The 12,437-nt window shown below is 41.6% G+C and overlaps 1 protein-coding gene across 4 annotated transcripts in view; it reads left to right on the top strand.

Moving 5' to 3' along the window:
- Window positions 1-9,503, top strand: part of tmem181 (transmembrane protein 181) — a 53,789-nt gene extending 44,286 nt beyond the window's left edge. For all 4 annotated transcript variants that reach the window (XM_055639516.1, XM_055639518.1, XM_055639519.1 and 1 more), the window contains exons 15-17: window positions 1,167-1,256; window positions 3,748-3,814; window positions 6,156-9,503. In XM_055639516.1, the coding sequence (XP_055495491.1) occupies window positions 1,167-1,256; window positions 3,748-3,814; window positions 6,156-6,234 (236 nt within the window). In that variant the 3' untranslated portion in view covers window positions 6,235-9,503. The remainder of the gene's footprint in view (window positions 1-1,166; window positions 1,257-3,747; window positions 3,815-6,155) is intronic.
- Window positions 9,504-12,437: the final 2,934 nt, after the last annotated feature.

Below are 12,437 nucleotides of genomic sequence, written 5' to 3'. Positions count from 1 at the left end.
GTGGGTCAAGCAACATATGTGGAGCAAAGGAATAGGTGATGTTTTGGATTGGAACTATTCTTCAGACTGAAAGATCGAGAAAGCCAGAACAAATCTATCTTTCATCTATCTTTAAGTCTGAATAAGTGTTTCGACCCAAAATATCAGCTATTCCTTTTCTCCAGTGATGCTGCCTGACCTGCAGAGTTACTCCAGCATTTTGTGTCTATCTTCGGTGTAAACCATCTGCAGTTCCTTCCTGTACAGAGATTATGCTTTGTCCTGTGCATGGACTGCGAGCCTGGCATGGGATTTACAGGAAAAGTGAAATGGGAAGGGGATATGTCAATGTTAATTGGATAATGTAAAGGATGCAGAATTGTTGAGGTACCTGGAGACTGGGGTTTAGGGTTATTATTATCCAAGGTACAGTGAAAAGCTTTGTGTTTTGTATGCTATCTGAACAGATCAGATATACCATACATAGATGCAATCAGTTCAAAATCCAGTACAATGGAAAGAGCGAAGGGGAAGATACAGAGTGCAGAATATCGTTCTCCATAGACAAAGTCCAATGTGGGATGGAGGTGAATCGAGCAATGCCCTAGCTTATGGAAGGACTGTTTAGAAGCTTGATAACAGAGGGGATAGAAAGGGAAACTATGTTTTGCTATCCAAGTACGTTGGGAAAAGCTAATAAAGGAGAATGGTATTTGGGTGAGGAGAGATCTAATCAAACTTTATTTGAGGCATGGATAAGGTAGAGTCAGAACCCTTTTACAGGGTGGAAATGTCAAAGATTAGAGGTCATAACTTTGAGGTCAAAGGAGGAATGTTTAAAAGAGATGCATGGGGAAAGTATTTTTTAGACAATGTGGTGAGTGCCTGAAATCTGCTGCCGGGTGGTGGTGGAAACAGATATGCAGGTTGTGTTTGAAAAGATTTTAAGTAGGCACATGAATCTGCAAGGATTTGAGGGAAATGGAGTACGAATGGGCAGAAGGGAGTAGTTTACTTTGGTATCATGTTCGGCACAGATATGGTGGGCTGACGTGCCTGTTCCTGTGCTTAATTGTTTTTATTTACAATTATCAGATTACTTTAATCCAGTAGGTTATTGTTGGAGAATTCAGTGTTTGGAAGAACAAGTTTTTTGTGCATTGGTTCTCTTCCTTTACGAATACTACCAGCTGAATTTCTGTCCTTCTACGGCCTGCTGAACTTCTATCTGTACACGCTGGCATACGTTTACTCCCCTTCGAAGAATGCTGTGTATGGTAGGTGTAACGTAAAATAAGGTGTTCATTTGTGCTTGGGTAGCCTCGGAGTGAACATCGCCACAGACTCAATGCTAAGGGTTTACCAGATTACTCACTGACAACGTGTATCAAATGAAACACTAAAGACATTTTTCAACAGCTGGCTAAATAGATTTTAACCAGCACGATAAAGAACAATTTGTATGTTTATTTTCCTGTTCCTGGCCTGTGTTAAAGCTTGCAGATGAGATAAATCTATAAAATGTAGTAAAGAGGATAGGGGCACAGGACATATTCAGTTATGCAAGACATTGGTTATCAGATAGGGTGAATGTATGGAGTATGTTACCCAGAGTATGAGAATCCAGAACCAGGTGGGCGGCGCGACTCACGTCGCAGCGGCCTCTGCAGTCCGTCTGTCTTTTTATTATTTTTTGTCTTGTTTGAATGTAGTTTTTATTATTTTTATTTGTGTATGTGTGCAGGAAGTGGGGGAAAACTTTTAAAATCTATCCCCTGCACGGAGAACCCGACCTTTTCTCTGTCGGGTCTCCGTTGTCGTTGGGGCCTAGCACCGTGGAGCGGCCTCCAGCAGGAACGACCTGGGGATCCAGTCGCGGAGCTGCGGACGTATTCACCATCATGGAGCTGGCCGAGTTCAGAGCGGGTGGAGCTGTGGTGGCGCTCGGCTGCGACCTGACCCCGGAGATTCGGAGGCTTACCACAGGTCTGGTGGACAGTGACACCGGGAGCCCGCGGGTCCCTGCTGGGAGGCCGCTTTTCTGGGCTTCCGCAACGGCGACTTCACCCACCCGAGTTGCGGGGTTGAAGAGTACCTGGAGCGGGTCCTTACATCATCGTCTGGCGCGGCTTGGAATGGCTGTGGGACTTTGCTAGCGCACGCCGGGGGCTCCATCACCAAGACCCGGAGCGCGGCCTTGCATCACCCGGCGTGGCGTTAATGGCCGCGGGACAATTACCATCGCCCGCCGGGGGCTTTGACTCTGACATCGGGAGGGGAATGGAGAATGCAAGGGAGAGATAAGTCTTTGCCTTCCATCACAGCGAGGAGGAGATGCGCTGTGATGGATGTTTGTATAAATTGTGTTGTGTCTTGGTTCTTTCTTGTGTGTATGACTGCAGAAACAACATTTCGTTTGCACCTCAATGAGGTTCAAATGACAAATAAATTGTATTGTATTGTATAGAAGACGTGGGTTTAAGGAGAGAGGAGAATGATTTAATAGGAACCTGAGGGAAAGTGATTTCACATGGAGGGTAGTGGGTAAATGGAACAAGCTAACAAAGAAGATAGTTGTGGCAGGTACTATAACAACATTTAAAAGACATTTGGGACAGGTACGTGAATAGGAAAGGTTTAGAGGATGTGGGACGAGTATAAATGGGGGATCTTGGTCGACATAGGCAAAATGGGACGAAGGGCTTCTTTCTATTTTATATAACTGACTCTCTGGCTCAAAGTACCTTGGACCCAGAGTGTTAGAGATGGAAGAACATGATACGTTTATAAAACATCAGTTTGGCTAGGACTAGGATAATATGCATCATTCTGGTCTCCCCGCTATAGGAACATGATTACATTAGAGAGGATGCAAAGGAGATTCCTCAGGATGTTGGCTGGAATGGGACTTTTCAATTATGGGGGGAGATTGGATAGGGTGGGTTAATTTTCCTTAGAACACAGGAGGCTGAAGGGGAAACCTGATAGTGGTCCACAAAAATTACAAGGGGCATAGATGAAGTAGATAGTACAAAACTTTACCCCACAACAGAGATCTTTCAAAAGGGCATAAAATGAAGTTAAGAGGTTTGGAAGGGAACCAAGGAAGAACTCTTTCACCAGAGGCTGGTTGGAATCTGGATCGTACTGCCTGGAAGAGAAGTTTATAGATCAACTGCTGGTCAGTGAGATTAATATAGATGGCTATGTTAGTTATATCAATGTGGTTAGCTGATAGGCCCGTTTCTGTTATTTTTGTTTCTCTGATTATATAAGGCCAAAAGCTGGAAAAGAGAGAAGGTTGCAAGTAAATTGCCAAAGAATGTAAATAAAAAGAATTAAGGGAGGAGAGTATCCAAAATAATGGAAAACAAAGGCGCTTCGATATGGATATTTTCTCCACTTGGAGAACACAATCATTCAAGCAGAAATGGTGGGGATCCAAGGGTCTAATGACAGTGGGCAGCTGAAAAGAGAGCATTCGAAAGTAAATGAAGTAAAATCAGTCAATAGCCCATTATTGACAGCATTTCTTGGTAGCCTTCATTGACAGCATTTCTTGGTCTGGGATGGATTGTGCAGACAGACGATGCATCCTTTACATCGAACGTTTCTTGCATCGTGAATAATGGAAATTAAAACTTTGTGATGGGGTGTATTGGATCAATTGAGAAGCCTTTCAAACCTGGCTGTCCAATTTGAAGTACATTTATTCATTTTCTGAAAATGTTCTAATTCTCAGCAAACGCTCTTTCTTGTCTTTCCTAGAATCCCAGCTAAAGGATAACCCAGCCTTTTCCATGTTAAACGATTCTGATGATGATGTTATTTACGGGTGAGTGAAGTGCTGCCGTGATTTACAGTTTTATCACCATGCTTTGTTTTTGAAAACCGTTTATTTTCCTGTTTTCTAAGAAAATTTCATCCAGTTATGAAAGGTTTTCATTTTGGTAGCTCTCACTAAGAGGAAAGTTCATTTCCAGTTTAGCATCTTTGATAAAGTATTTAACATTTTACTATCCTCTAGAGGATTTGACCTCTTCACATGCCTATGTATTGTTTTGCAAATTTTCTGATGATGTATTTGAGCAAGTATATCTGCCCGTGGGATAACTAAATGAATGCCTGCAAGTACATCACTCTTGTTTCTTTGCACCACTTGATCTGAGGTATTGTCTGAGATAAAGGTTCACTATTGTAGTGTACACACTTGTAGGATTGCACAATACATCACTGGTGATGATTTGTAAGCATGTGGATATTTTAAGTGGGCAGAGGTTCGAGTGGACTTGGTTGAATGTCCAACTTGTCCAGACCAATTAAAAAGCCTTCCTGAGCAGGCCCCATTTGCTTGCCTATATCCCTGTAAATGTTTTCTCGGCATGAACCTGTCCAAATGTCTTTAAAATATTTGTAGCCACCTCTATGTCTTGCTATCACAGCTTATTGCATTTATCCATTTATCCTCTGTGTGGAAAAACGTGTCCCTTGGATCTCCTTTAAATCTTTCCCCTTTCACCTTAATCCTATGCCCTCTAGTTTTAAACTAGATAGTGACCATGAGTATCTATGCCCCTCATGATTTTATAACCCTCAACAATGTCAGTCTACAACTTCCTTTGCTGCAGGGAAAACCTTTGTCGCAGCCTCTCCAATTTCTCCTCGTATGTCAAGCCCTCCAGTCCCAACAACATCTTGTCAGGACCCCCACAGTCATTACAGGTGAGGCAGAGGTTCACTTGCGCCTCCTCCAACCTCATCTACTGTATCCGCTGTTCTAGGTGTTGACTCCTATATTCCACAGACTCGGCAATTGTTTTGCTGAACACCTTCGCTCAGTCCGCCTGGGCCCATGCGATCTCCCGATTGCCAAACACATTAACTCTCCCCCTCCTATTCCCATACTGACCTTTCTATTCAGGGCCCCCTCCACTGTCAGAGTGAGGCCAAATGCAAATTGGAGGAACAGCACCGTATATTTCACTTTGGCTGCTTACAACCCAGCGGTATGATAATTGATTTTTTTTTAACTGCATGTATCCCTTGTTTTCCCTCTCTTTCCATCCCTCATCCACCCTAGTTCTCCAACTAGTTTCACTGTCCTCTTGATAAATTTCAGTTTGTATGGCTCGTTGTCACCTTCCCCTCAGCCAACAATGAACTATTCTACATTTCCTTGATCATCATCTGCTTTGATCTGTCCTTTTCATACCTTACATTCTCTTTGTACCCTTCCATATCTCTAATTCTCATCTCCCCTGACTCTCAATCTGAAGAAGTCTCGACCTGAAACATCACCCATTCCTTCTCTCGAGAGATACTGCCCACTGAGTTACTCCTGTGAACATCTTGTGAATAATCTTTGCACTCTTTCTAGTTTAATCACCCTCCTTCTGCGAAGGGCTGAATGGCCTCCTCCTGCACCTATTTTCTATGTTTCCTAAAGTATGCTAGCAGAATTGAACATAATGATGGCAGTGAATGATTGGGAAGGTGATCTTTCATATTAATGGTGAATAGTATTTGATAAATCAGCCATTGAAAGAAAAAAATCATAATATCATAGTCAAAGCATGAAAACAGGCCCTTTGGCACAACTTGCCCATGCCGACAAAGATGCCCCATCTGCACTAGTCTCACCTCTCTGTATTTGCCCCATATCCCTCTAAACCTTTCCCATCCCTGTACTGGTCCAAATGTCTTTTAAATGTTATAGAAGAAGCAAGAGATTTTTATGGGTTTTGGCAAAATAAAGTGGTGCCATTTAGTATCAATTTTTAAAATAATAATTGGCATTTGGATTGGTAGTTTGTAGATTGTCATAAACCTAGGATTTTCTTCAGCAACAGCTAGCTCTGCCAACAAAAGCACAGTGGTGAATATTGGTTTATCAGCTCTTGGTAGGAAGGTTGCACACATTGAACCATGCATTTGGCCTATTATCTGTAATTTTGTCTGGAATAGTCGAGCGTAAACGATTTCTGCATATGGCAAATGTGTAACTAAATCTCTCTAGGCAAATGTAGTTTGGGGTTTGAATTACTAAAATAACATTTGCTAGTATTTCACAGTTTATTGAGATCGTACAAAATGTACAATTAATCTATCTTGATTGTTTAAACTGGATCTTTTGAAAATTGTGTTTTGGTTCGTAACTTTGGAATTTTCTTCACAAGGAGTGATTATGAAGAGATGCCTCTACAAAATGGCCGTGCCAATAAATCCAAGTATCAGGATGAGTCTGATAGTGATTGAAGTACATCTTAGAGGACTCATCGATTCCAAGGACTTATCCATCTTGTTAAATTCTGAGAATGGATGATGGAGCCAAATTTACTTTGAACTGATTATCATGTCGGCATCTTCTTAGCTGAGATCTCTCACTGGTAACTCCATCTGTAAATATTTAATTATTTCACACTCCTGCCACCTCATCTAGTTGTTCTTTCCTCATTGATATCTTGAAGGATCAGATCACTGTGTTGAAGATGAGCATTTTTTTTCCGTCAATAGGGATTAATTAGAGTGTACAGTTTTATCAGAAAACAAATCATGTAGCTTCTAAAGTCATTTATATCATATGAACAAATGTAATGATCTGAATGTTTGTGTTGTGAGCCTGTTTTTAGACTAGATGCCATACACAAGGTGATTCAAACCCTAGAGTGGGGTAATGAGGTAACTTTTTAAAGTAACATTTTGGATGGTGCTTATGATGGTGTTTTAAAATCAAAAATGTCTAATAAATAAATTAAGCTGTGGGCCGGAGATTGACATTCTAGGCTCTCCTGGAATTAGCACTATGACAATGATGTACTTTATAAAGTTAAAGCTACTCTCTAAACAACAAAATCTAGTGTAAATCAAGATTGAAATTTCAATCTCTTTCTTTTAGAACATGATACAATTTTAGATACTTATGCAAGTAATACCTGGCACTACAATTTAAGAGCTAATGTCAGAAAGGGAAGTTAGCTCTGTCCAGACTACTAAAGCATTATTGTTTACAGGAGTTATTTCTCCCCAGTAAATTACCCTCAACTGCCCTGTACTTGAAACCATACAGACATTTCTTTGGATGTATCTTTCGTCATGGTCTGACTTGCTTTTCTTGGTATCATGAAAGGGCATTTAGTTCTGCTTTAGAGAGTATAACTGCCGTAACATCTAAATACCTGCCCTAAATTAGGACAATAACCATTTGTAATTAATTTTTCTCACTATTGCTATCTCTAACTATCCTTGCCCTAATCCTACCTAGCTAAATATATTCTATTTTTCCTTATTTATTTTTTATCATGCAAAAGTATTTAAGTTTTGGTCTGATTGGAAAAACTAGTATTTTCCAATGTTCCAGGTAATAAACATCTAACAGAACTGAAAATATTTATTTTGAAAACATTCCAGTGCCACTCAAATATATGGTTATTCGACATTCCAGATTTTGGACGTAAATATAGTGCAATGCAAGGAGGATGCAAATAATTTTAAATTTACTTTTTTTTACTCCTTTCATGAGAAGGAATAAACTTGTATCCCTCAGGAACATAAAATAGTTTATTAATTGAAGCAAATTTGCAAAGTAGACACATCTGCCACCTTGGTTTCATATCTATTTGAGCTACAAAGCTCAAAAGAATGAGCAGCTGATTGTTTTTTGCTGCTGATTGAGAAGAGAATAAAGGCAGGATTCTGGCAGAATCTCACCTTTGGGTTGATTCCAGTTGAGCAAGGTGTATTTGTGGCTGCACTGAGGAAATGTAACACATGCTCTGTCCATGATCGTTGCAGTGTACACTCGGGAAGTCTAATTACTCAGTTTCCAATGTAATTTACCTACATTTTTTCAAGTTTACCAGCTCAAAATTATTTTGCTATATGAAAGGGAGGGGGCACTTTGACATAAAAAATTCAAAATCCGCTTGTGGTGTCTAATCGCTTCAGGGAGACAAAGTGAGGCCTACTGTCTTCACTGCAGATCCACATCTCAAACAGGGTTTAATCATATCTGGTCCACCAATTGCCATGTTATTTTTACCTGATATTCGTTAGATCTTAAAAGTAAAACCCTACATATAACTGCATGATTGGGCATAATTCTAATAATAACACGTCCAAACCCTTGGTGTGTCATAAAGGCCCATGCTTCAAACTCTATACCTCACCAATTACTGGGTGACTCTGATTTCCCCAACAGTGGTGTCACCTTGTACAACATCTATATATGTTCTAGCCATCATATGAATTGCATTCCCATTTCCTCATATAAATTGTTCCCAGCAAACTTGGTGACAAACCAACCAAATAGCCTCTAGCTCTAAACTACCAATCTTCAGCCATTCCACATCTGTGACAATGAAGACAGCTAGAGCGAGTGCCCTTGTGTGTTGACGTGATGCAGTCAGTGCCTGAACAAGCTAATGTATCCATGTGAATTGAAGGATTAAATAATTGCTTCGCAGGGCTGCCAACTCTCACGCATTGAGCGTGAGAATCACACATTTCACCAAATTCTCACGCTGATCACAAATTTCTCACGCTCTGTCGTGAGAAATTCTGCGATCAACAACAATTTCAAAATTCATATCAACTGCATCAGCCGTGGGTGTTGGAGAGCCGGGACTGAGGGAGGAATGGATGCAGAGGCAGCGGCAGGGACAGATGTGGACGGGGTGCTGGGGCTGGCGAGTGTTTGCCGGGCTGGTGAGTCGCTAGCTGCAGCTACGGCCATGGAGCAGCCGCAGTGCAAGAGTCCCGGGCCGTCTGAGATGTCAGAAGCGTTGCGCCACTGCCGTGAGAGTCTCTGTGCCGAATTCGCCCAAGTGACCAGCATGGATCAGGCTGTGGCCCGGTGCATCCTGAAGGACAACCAGTGGCTGCTGGAAGTAAGTACCAAGCACTGGGTAGAAACGGTGGAAGATAGTGGCCTTCAAATGGGGGTGGTTGGAGAAAGCATCCTGCTTGCCTGCTAGATTTTCACTTACTGTAACTGCAAGAAAAATGTTCCCGATGTTGGATTTCAGAACCAGGGGTTTAAGAACCACAGTTTAAGAATAAAGGGTAGGCCAGTTAGGACTGAGATGAGGACAAACTCTCTTCATGCAGAGAGTTGTAAATCTGTGGAATTCTCTGCCGCAGAAGGGCCGAATGGCTTATTCCTGCACCTATATGTTTCTATGCTTGAGTATATGGCAATAAAACTTGACCACTTGATTTTGAAGCATTCATGCATGGTGGAGGTATAATATAGTCATGTAATACAGTGTGAAAATAGGCCCTTCGGCAAAACTTGCCCATGCCCGCCAACATGTCCCAGCTACACTACCTGCTTTTGGTCCATATGCCTCCAAACTTGTCCTATCCGTGTATCAGTCTAACTGTTTCTTAAATGTTGGGATAGTCCCTGCCTCAACTACCTCCTCTGGCAGCTTGATCCATACACCCACCACTCTTTGGGGGGAAAAAGTTACCCCTTAAAAAGTTACCTCTTAAAAAAATATTCCAAACAAAAAACATTGAAATAATTCTTCTACAATGCACTAAAACATGATTTTAATACATCAAAAAGTCCCTACCGTGGGTGGAGACACCCCCCCCCCCCCCCCCCCCCCCCGCCGGGGGTACCCCCAAGGCCAGTGATCAGTGATCGCTCAGCCTCCTCATTTTAAAAAACACTCGGTGGCCCCTGGTTCAGACAGGGAGCACTGCCAGATGTGAGCGGGGAACAGAGGCCAGTTGTCTGTGATGTCTGGATCCTAATACTCAGCCCTTCGTGTTTCGGAGTTGGCTAATGTTATTGATTTGTAATTAGTTGACAAAACCTTAATTTATGAATCCGGAATATCCAGGGGGATGGGATAAGTGTAATATTAAAATGACATGCAAGGTGTCAGGGTGTCTGACACAACATACAGCCACAATAACCCATTATTTCCTTCAGTTAAATATTGGGAAGATAGCACTATTGTCATTTGCCTATCAACTGTTAAGTTTGTTTACCTCGCTGTCTATTTCTAAACCCCCCCCCCCTAAATTCCTTTGACAGGTTGAATAGAAATGTCCCCAATCTCGTTGTTTTATTAATTGAACACGTAGATGAACATCTCAAGGAGTGTAATCAGACGGAAACTGATTCAGATGCAATGCTTAAGAGCCTGTTCAAAGAAGGGACATATATTTTAAAGGAGTGACAGAGATACTTGCAGGGCAATGTGTGAGGAGGTTATTATTTGTCTTTAGTTTTAGCTTGAACCAGGACATCTGAAGATTCATAGTTTAATATAGTAATTGTGCTGATACTGACTCCAACCAACCACGTAATGAATATCATCCATTCCGGAGGTTTTATTTTTCTGATGCCATTTAAACTTCATTTGGATTTCAATCACTTCAATGTAAAAGTAATTGAGAATGGGGAGCATTGGAACAAAAATTTGCCCACGGTACATATTAACTGTAATATAATAATGTATGTATGTTGGTTGGTGCAATCAAAACAAAGATATTTTTTATCATTGTTGTGTTATGAATACCACAGCAAATATGATGTACTCTCACGCTCACATTTAGTAGAATAATATTGCTTAAATATATAGTTATTGGACTTTGCATTTTGGAAAAGTTCCAGCTGAGCAGAAGGCAGCAAAATACGGAAAATATTGGGGGTGGAAATGACTTCAGGACAGCTTGTTAGGAAAATGAAGGAAATGGTAACAGAATACATACAGCTGAGAGAGTATAATTTTATGGATGAGAAATTGTGTTCAACCAATTGATGACTTTGTTGACAAAGTAAATAGCATGTTAGATAACAAGGAAGCCAATGGATGTAGCAAATTTTGTTATACCAAATTTGGTCTGTGAAGTGCCTCATAAAAGATTACCGCATTAGAAAAGCACCTGTGGACTTGAACGTAATAGGTTAAGCTCAGGGGGTCAGATATGGGGCTTTATGTGTGGGCCAGATATATTGTCAGTGCAGAGGGGCTAGGAGCAAGGCCAAGTGTGCATCCAGAGTCAAGGACTGGAATAGTACTAGGTGTGCAGTCAAAGCTGGGACAATGGGAGTGTTCAGCACTGGGAACCCAAACAGGTAAGCAGCTATGATCAGGGTAGAATAGGCGGCCAGGTGTAAGGCTGGTCTCAGGGTCAGGAATGCGAGCAGGTATGCAACTGGAGTCGGGGTCAGGAGTAGTACCAGGTGTTGCAGTGAGACCCAGGTTACCCCCCCCCTCCCATACCCACCCCCCCCCCCCCCCCCCCTCGGGCTTGGTCTCTCACAATTTCTCACTCCCAACTCTCACCCAATGTTGCGAGCCCTGGCTTAGTTACTGGAATATATGTAGATGCAATCCTTTCTTGCAGTCCTTGATGGTCTCTGATGTTTTTATAAACTGCATTTAGATGTCTTATTGGGCTGTTATTTATTGATTGGGCTAATGCAACATCCATTTCGGGCACCGAAGCTGTGGAATGATTAAAGGTGTGAGGGACTTTGGTTTTGTGGTTGTTCTTGAATCAGAGGAGATAGCAGAAGATCCAATAAAGGTGTTAAAAATAATTAAATGTCGAGACTAAGGAACAGTAGGGAGCGTTGCAGCGGTAGAGTTGCTGCCTTACAGTGCCAGAGACCCGGGTTCGATCCGACTACGGATGATGTCTGTACCGAGTTAGTAAGTTCTCTCTGTGACCGGCTGGGTTTTTTTCCTGGTGCTCCAGTTTCCTTCCACACTCCAAAGAGGTTTGTAAGTTCATTGACTTTAGTTAAAAATTGTAAATTGTCCCTATGTAGGATAGTGCTTGGTGGGCCAAAGGGCCTGTTTCCACTATCTCTAAACTAAAGTTTATATGTACTAATGGACGAAGAATCAAGAACGAGAGGTGTAGAATGAAGATAATGGCAAAAGAACCAAGAGGGACAAAAGGAATCTTTTTTTTGTGCGTTGAGTGACTGGGTTTGAATGCAGTACTGGAGGAGTAAGGAGGTAGATTTGCTTCTTGAGTTCAAAGGGTATCTGAAAGGATAGAATTTAGGAGGGGGGGGCGGGGTTGATGGCACAAGCTCTGACATTGAGTGAGTTATGATGGACCCACTCCTGCACCATAACCATTCTGATTCCTCCCACAGTATTAATTTAAATTCACTGAATGTGTTGTAGTTACATTGAGCAAATGAGATACGACCAAGACAATACGCTACTGGTCCTCATTTAATCATTCTGCACTTCACTTCAAAGAATCATCTACAGGCGACCAAATGACGCAGAACTCCCTCAATTAGACTGAGTTGGCCATGGGGCGAAGGTTAAAACTATAACTTACCGATTGAGGTGAAAGTTCTACAATTGTTGTGAACTGTTGAATCACTGTTGATTAGAAGATTAGTGTCAAATGATACTATCCTATTCAACATATCCACTGCTAAAATACTCCATAATGAATGAGGATCAGCACTGATT

The sequence above is a fragment of the Leucoraja erinacea genome, chromosome 8 (genome assembly GCF_028641065.1).
Source record: "Leucoraja erinacea ecotype New England chromosome 8, Leri_hhj_1, whole genome shotgun sequence".
Lineage (NCBI taxonomy): Eukaryota > Metazoa > Chordata > Chondrichthyes > Rajiformes > Rajidae > Leucoraja > Leucoraja erinaceus.
Note: the sequence above shows the minus strand (reverse complement) of the source record. Positions and strands in the feature narration are given on the sequence as shown.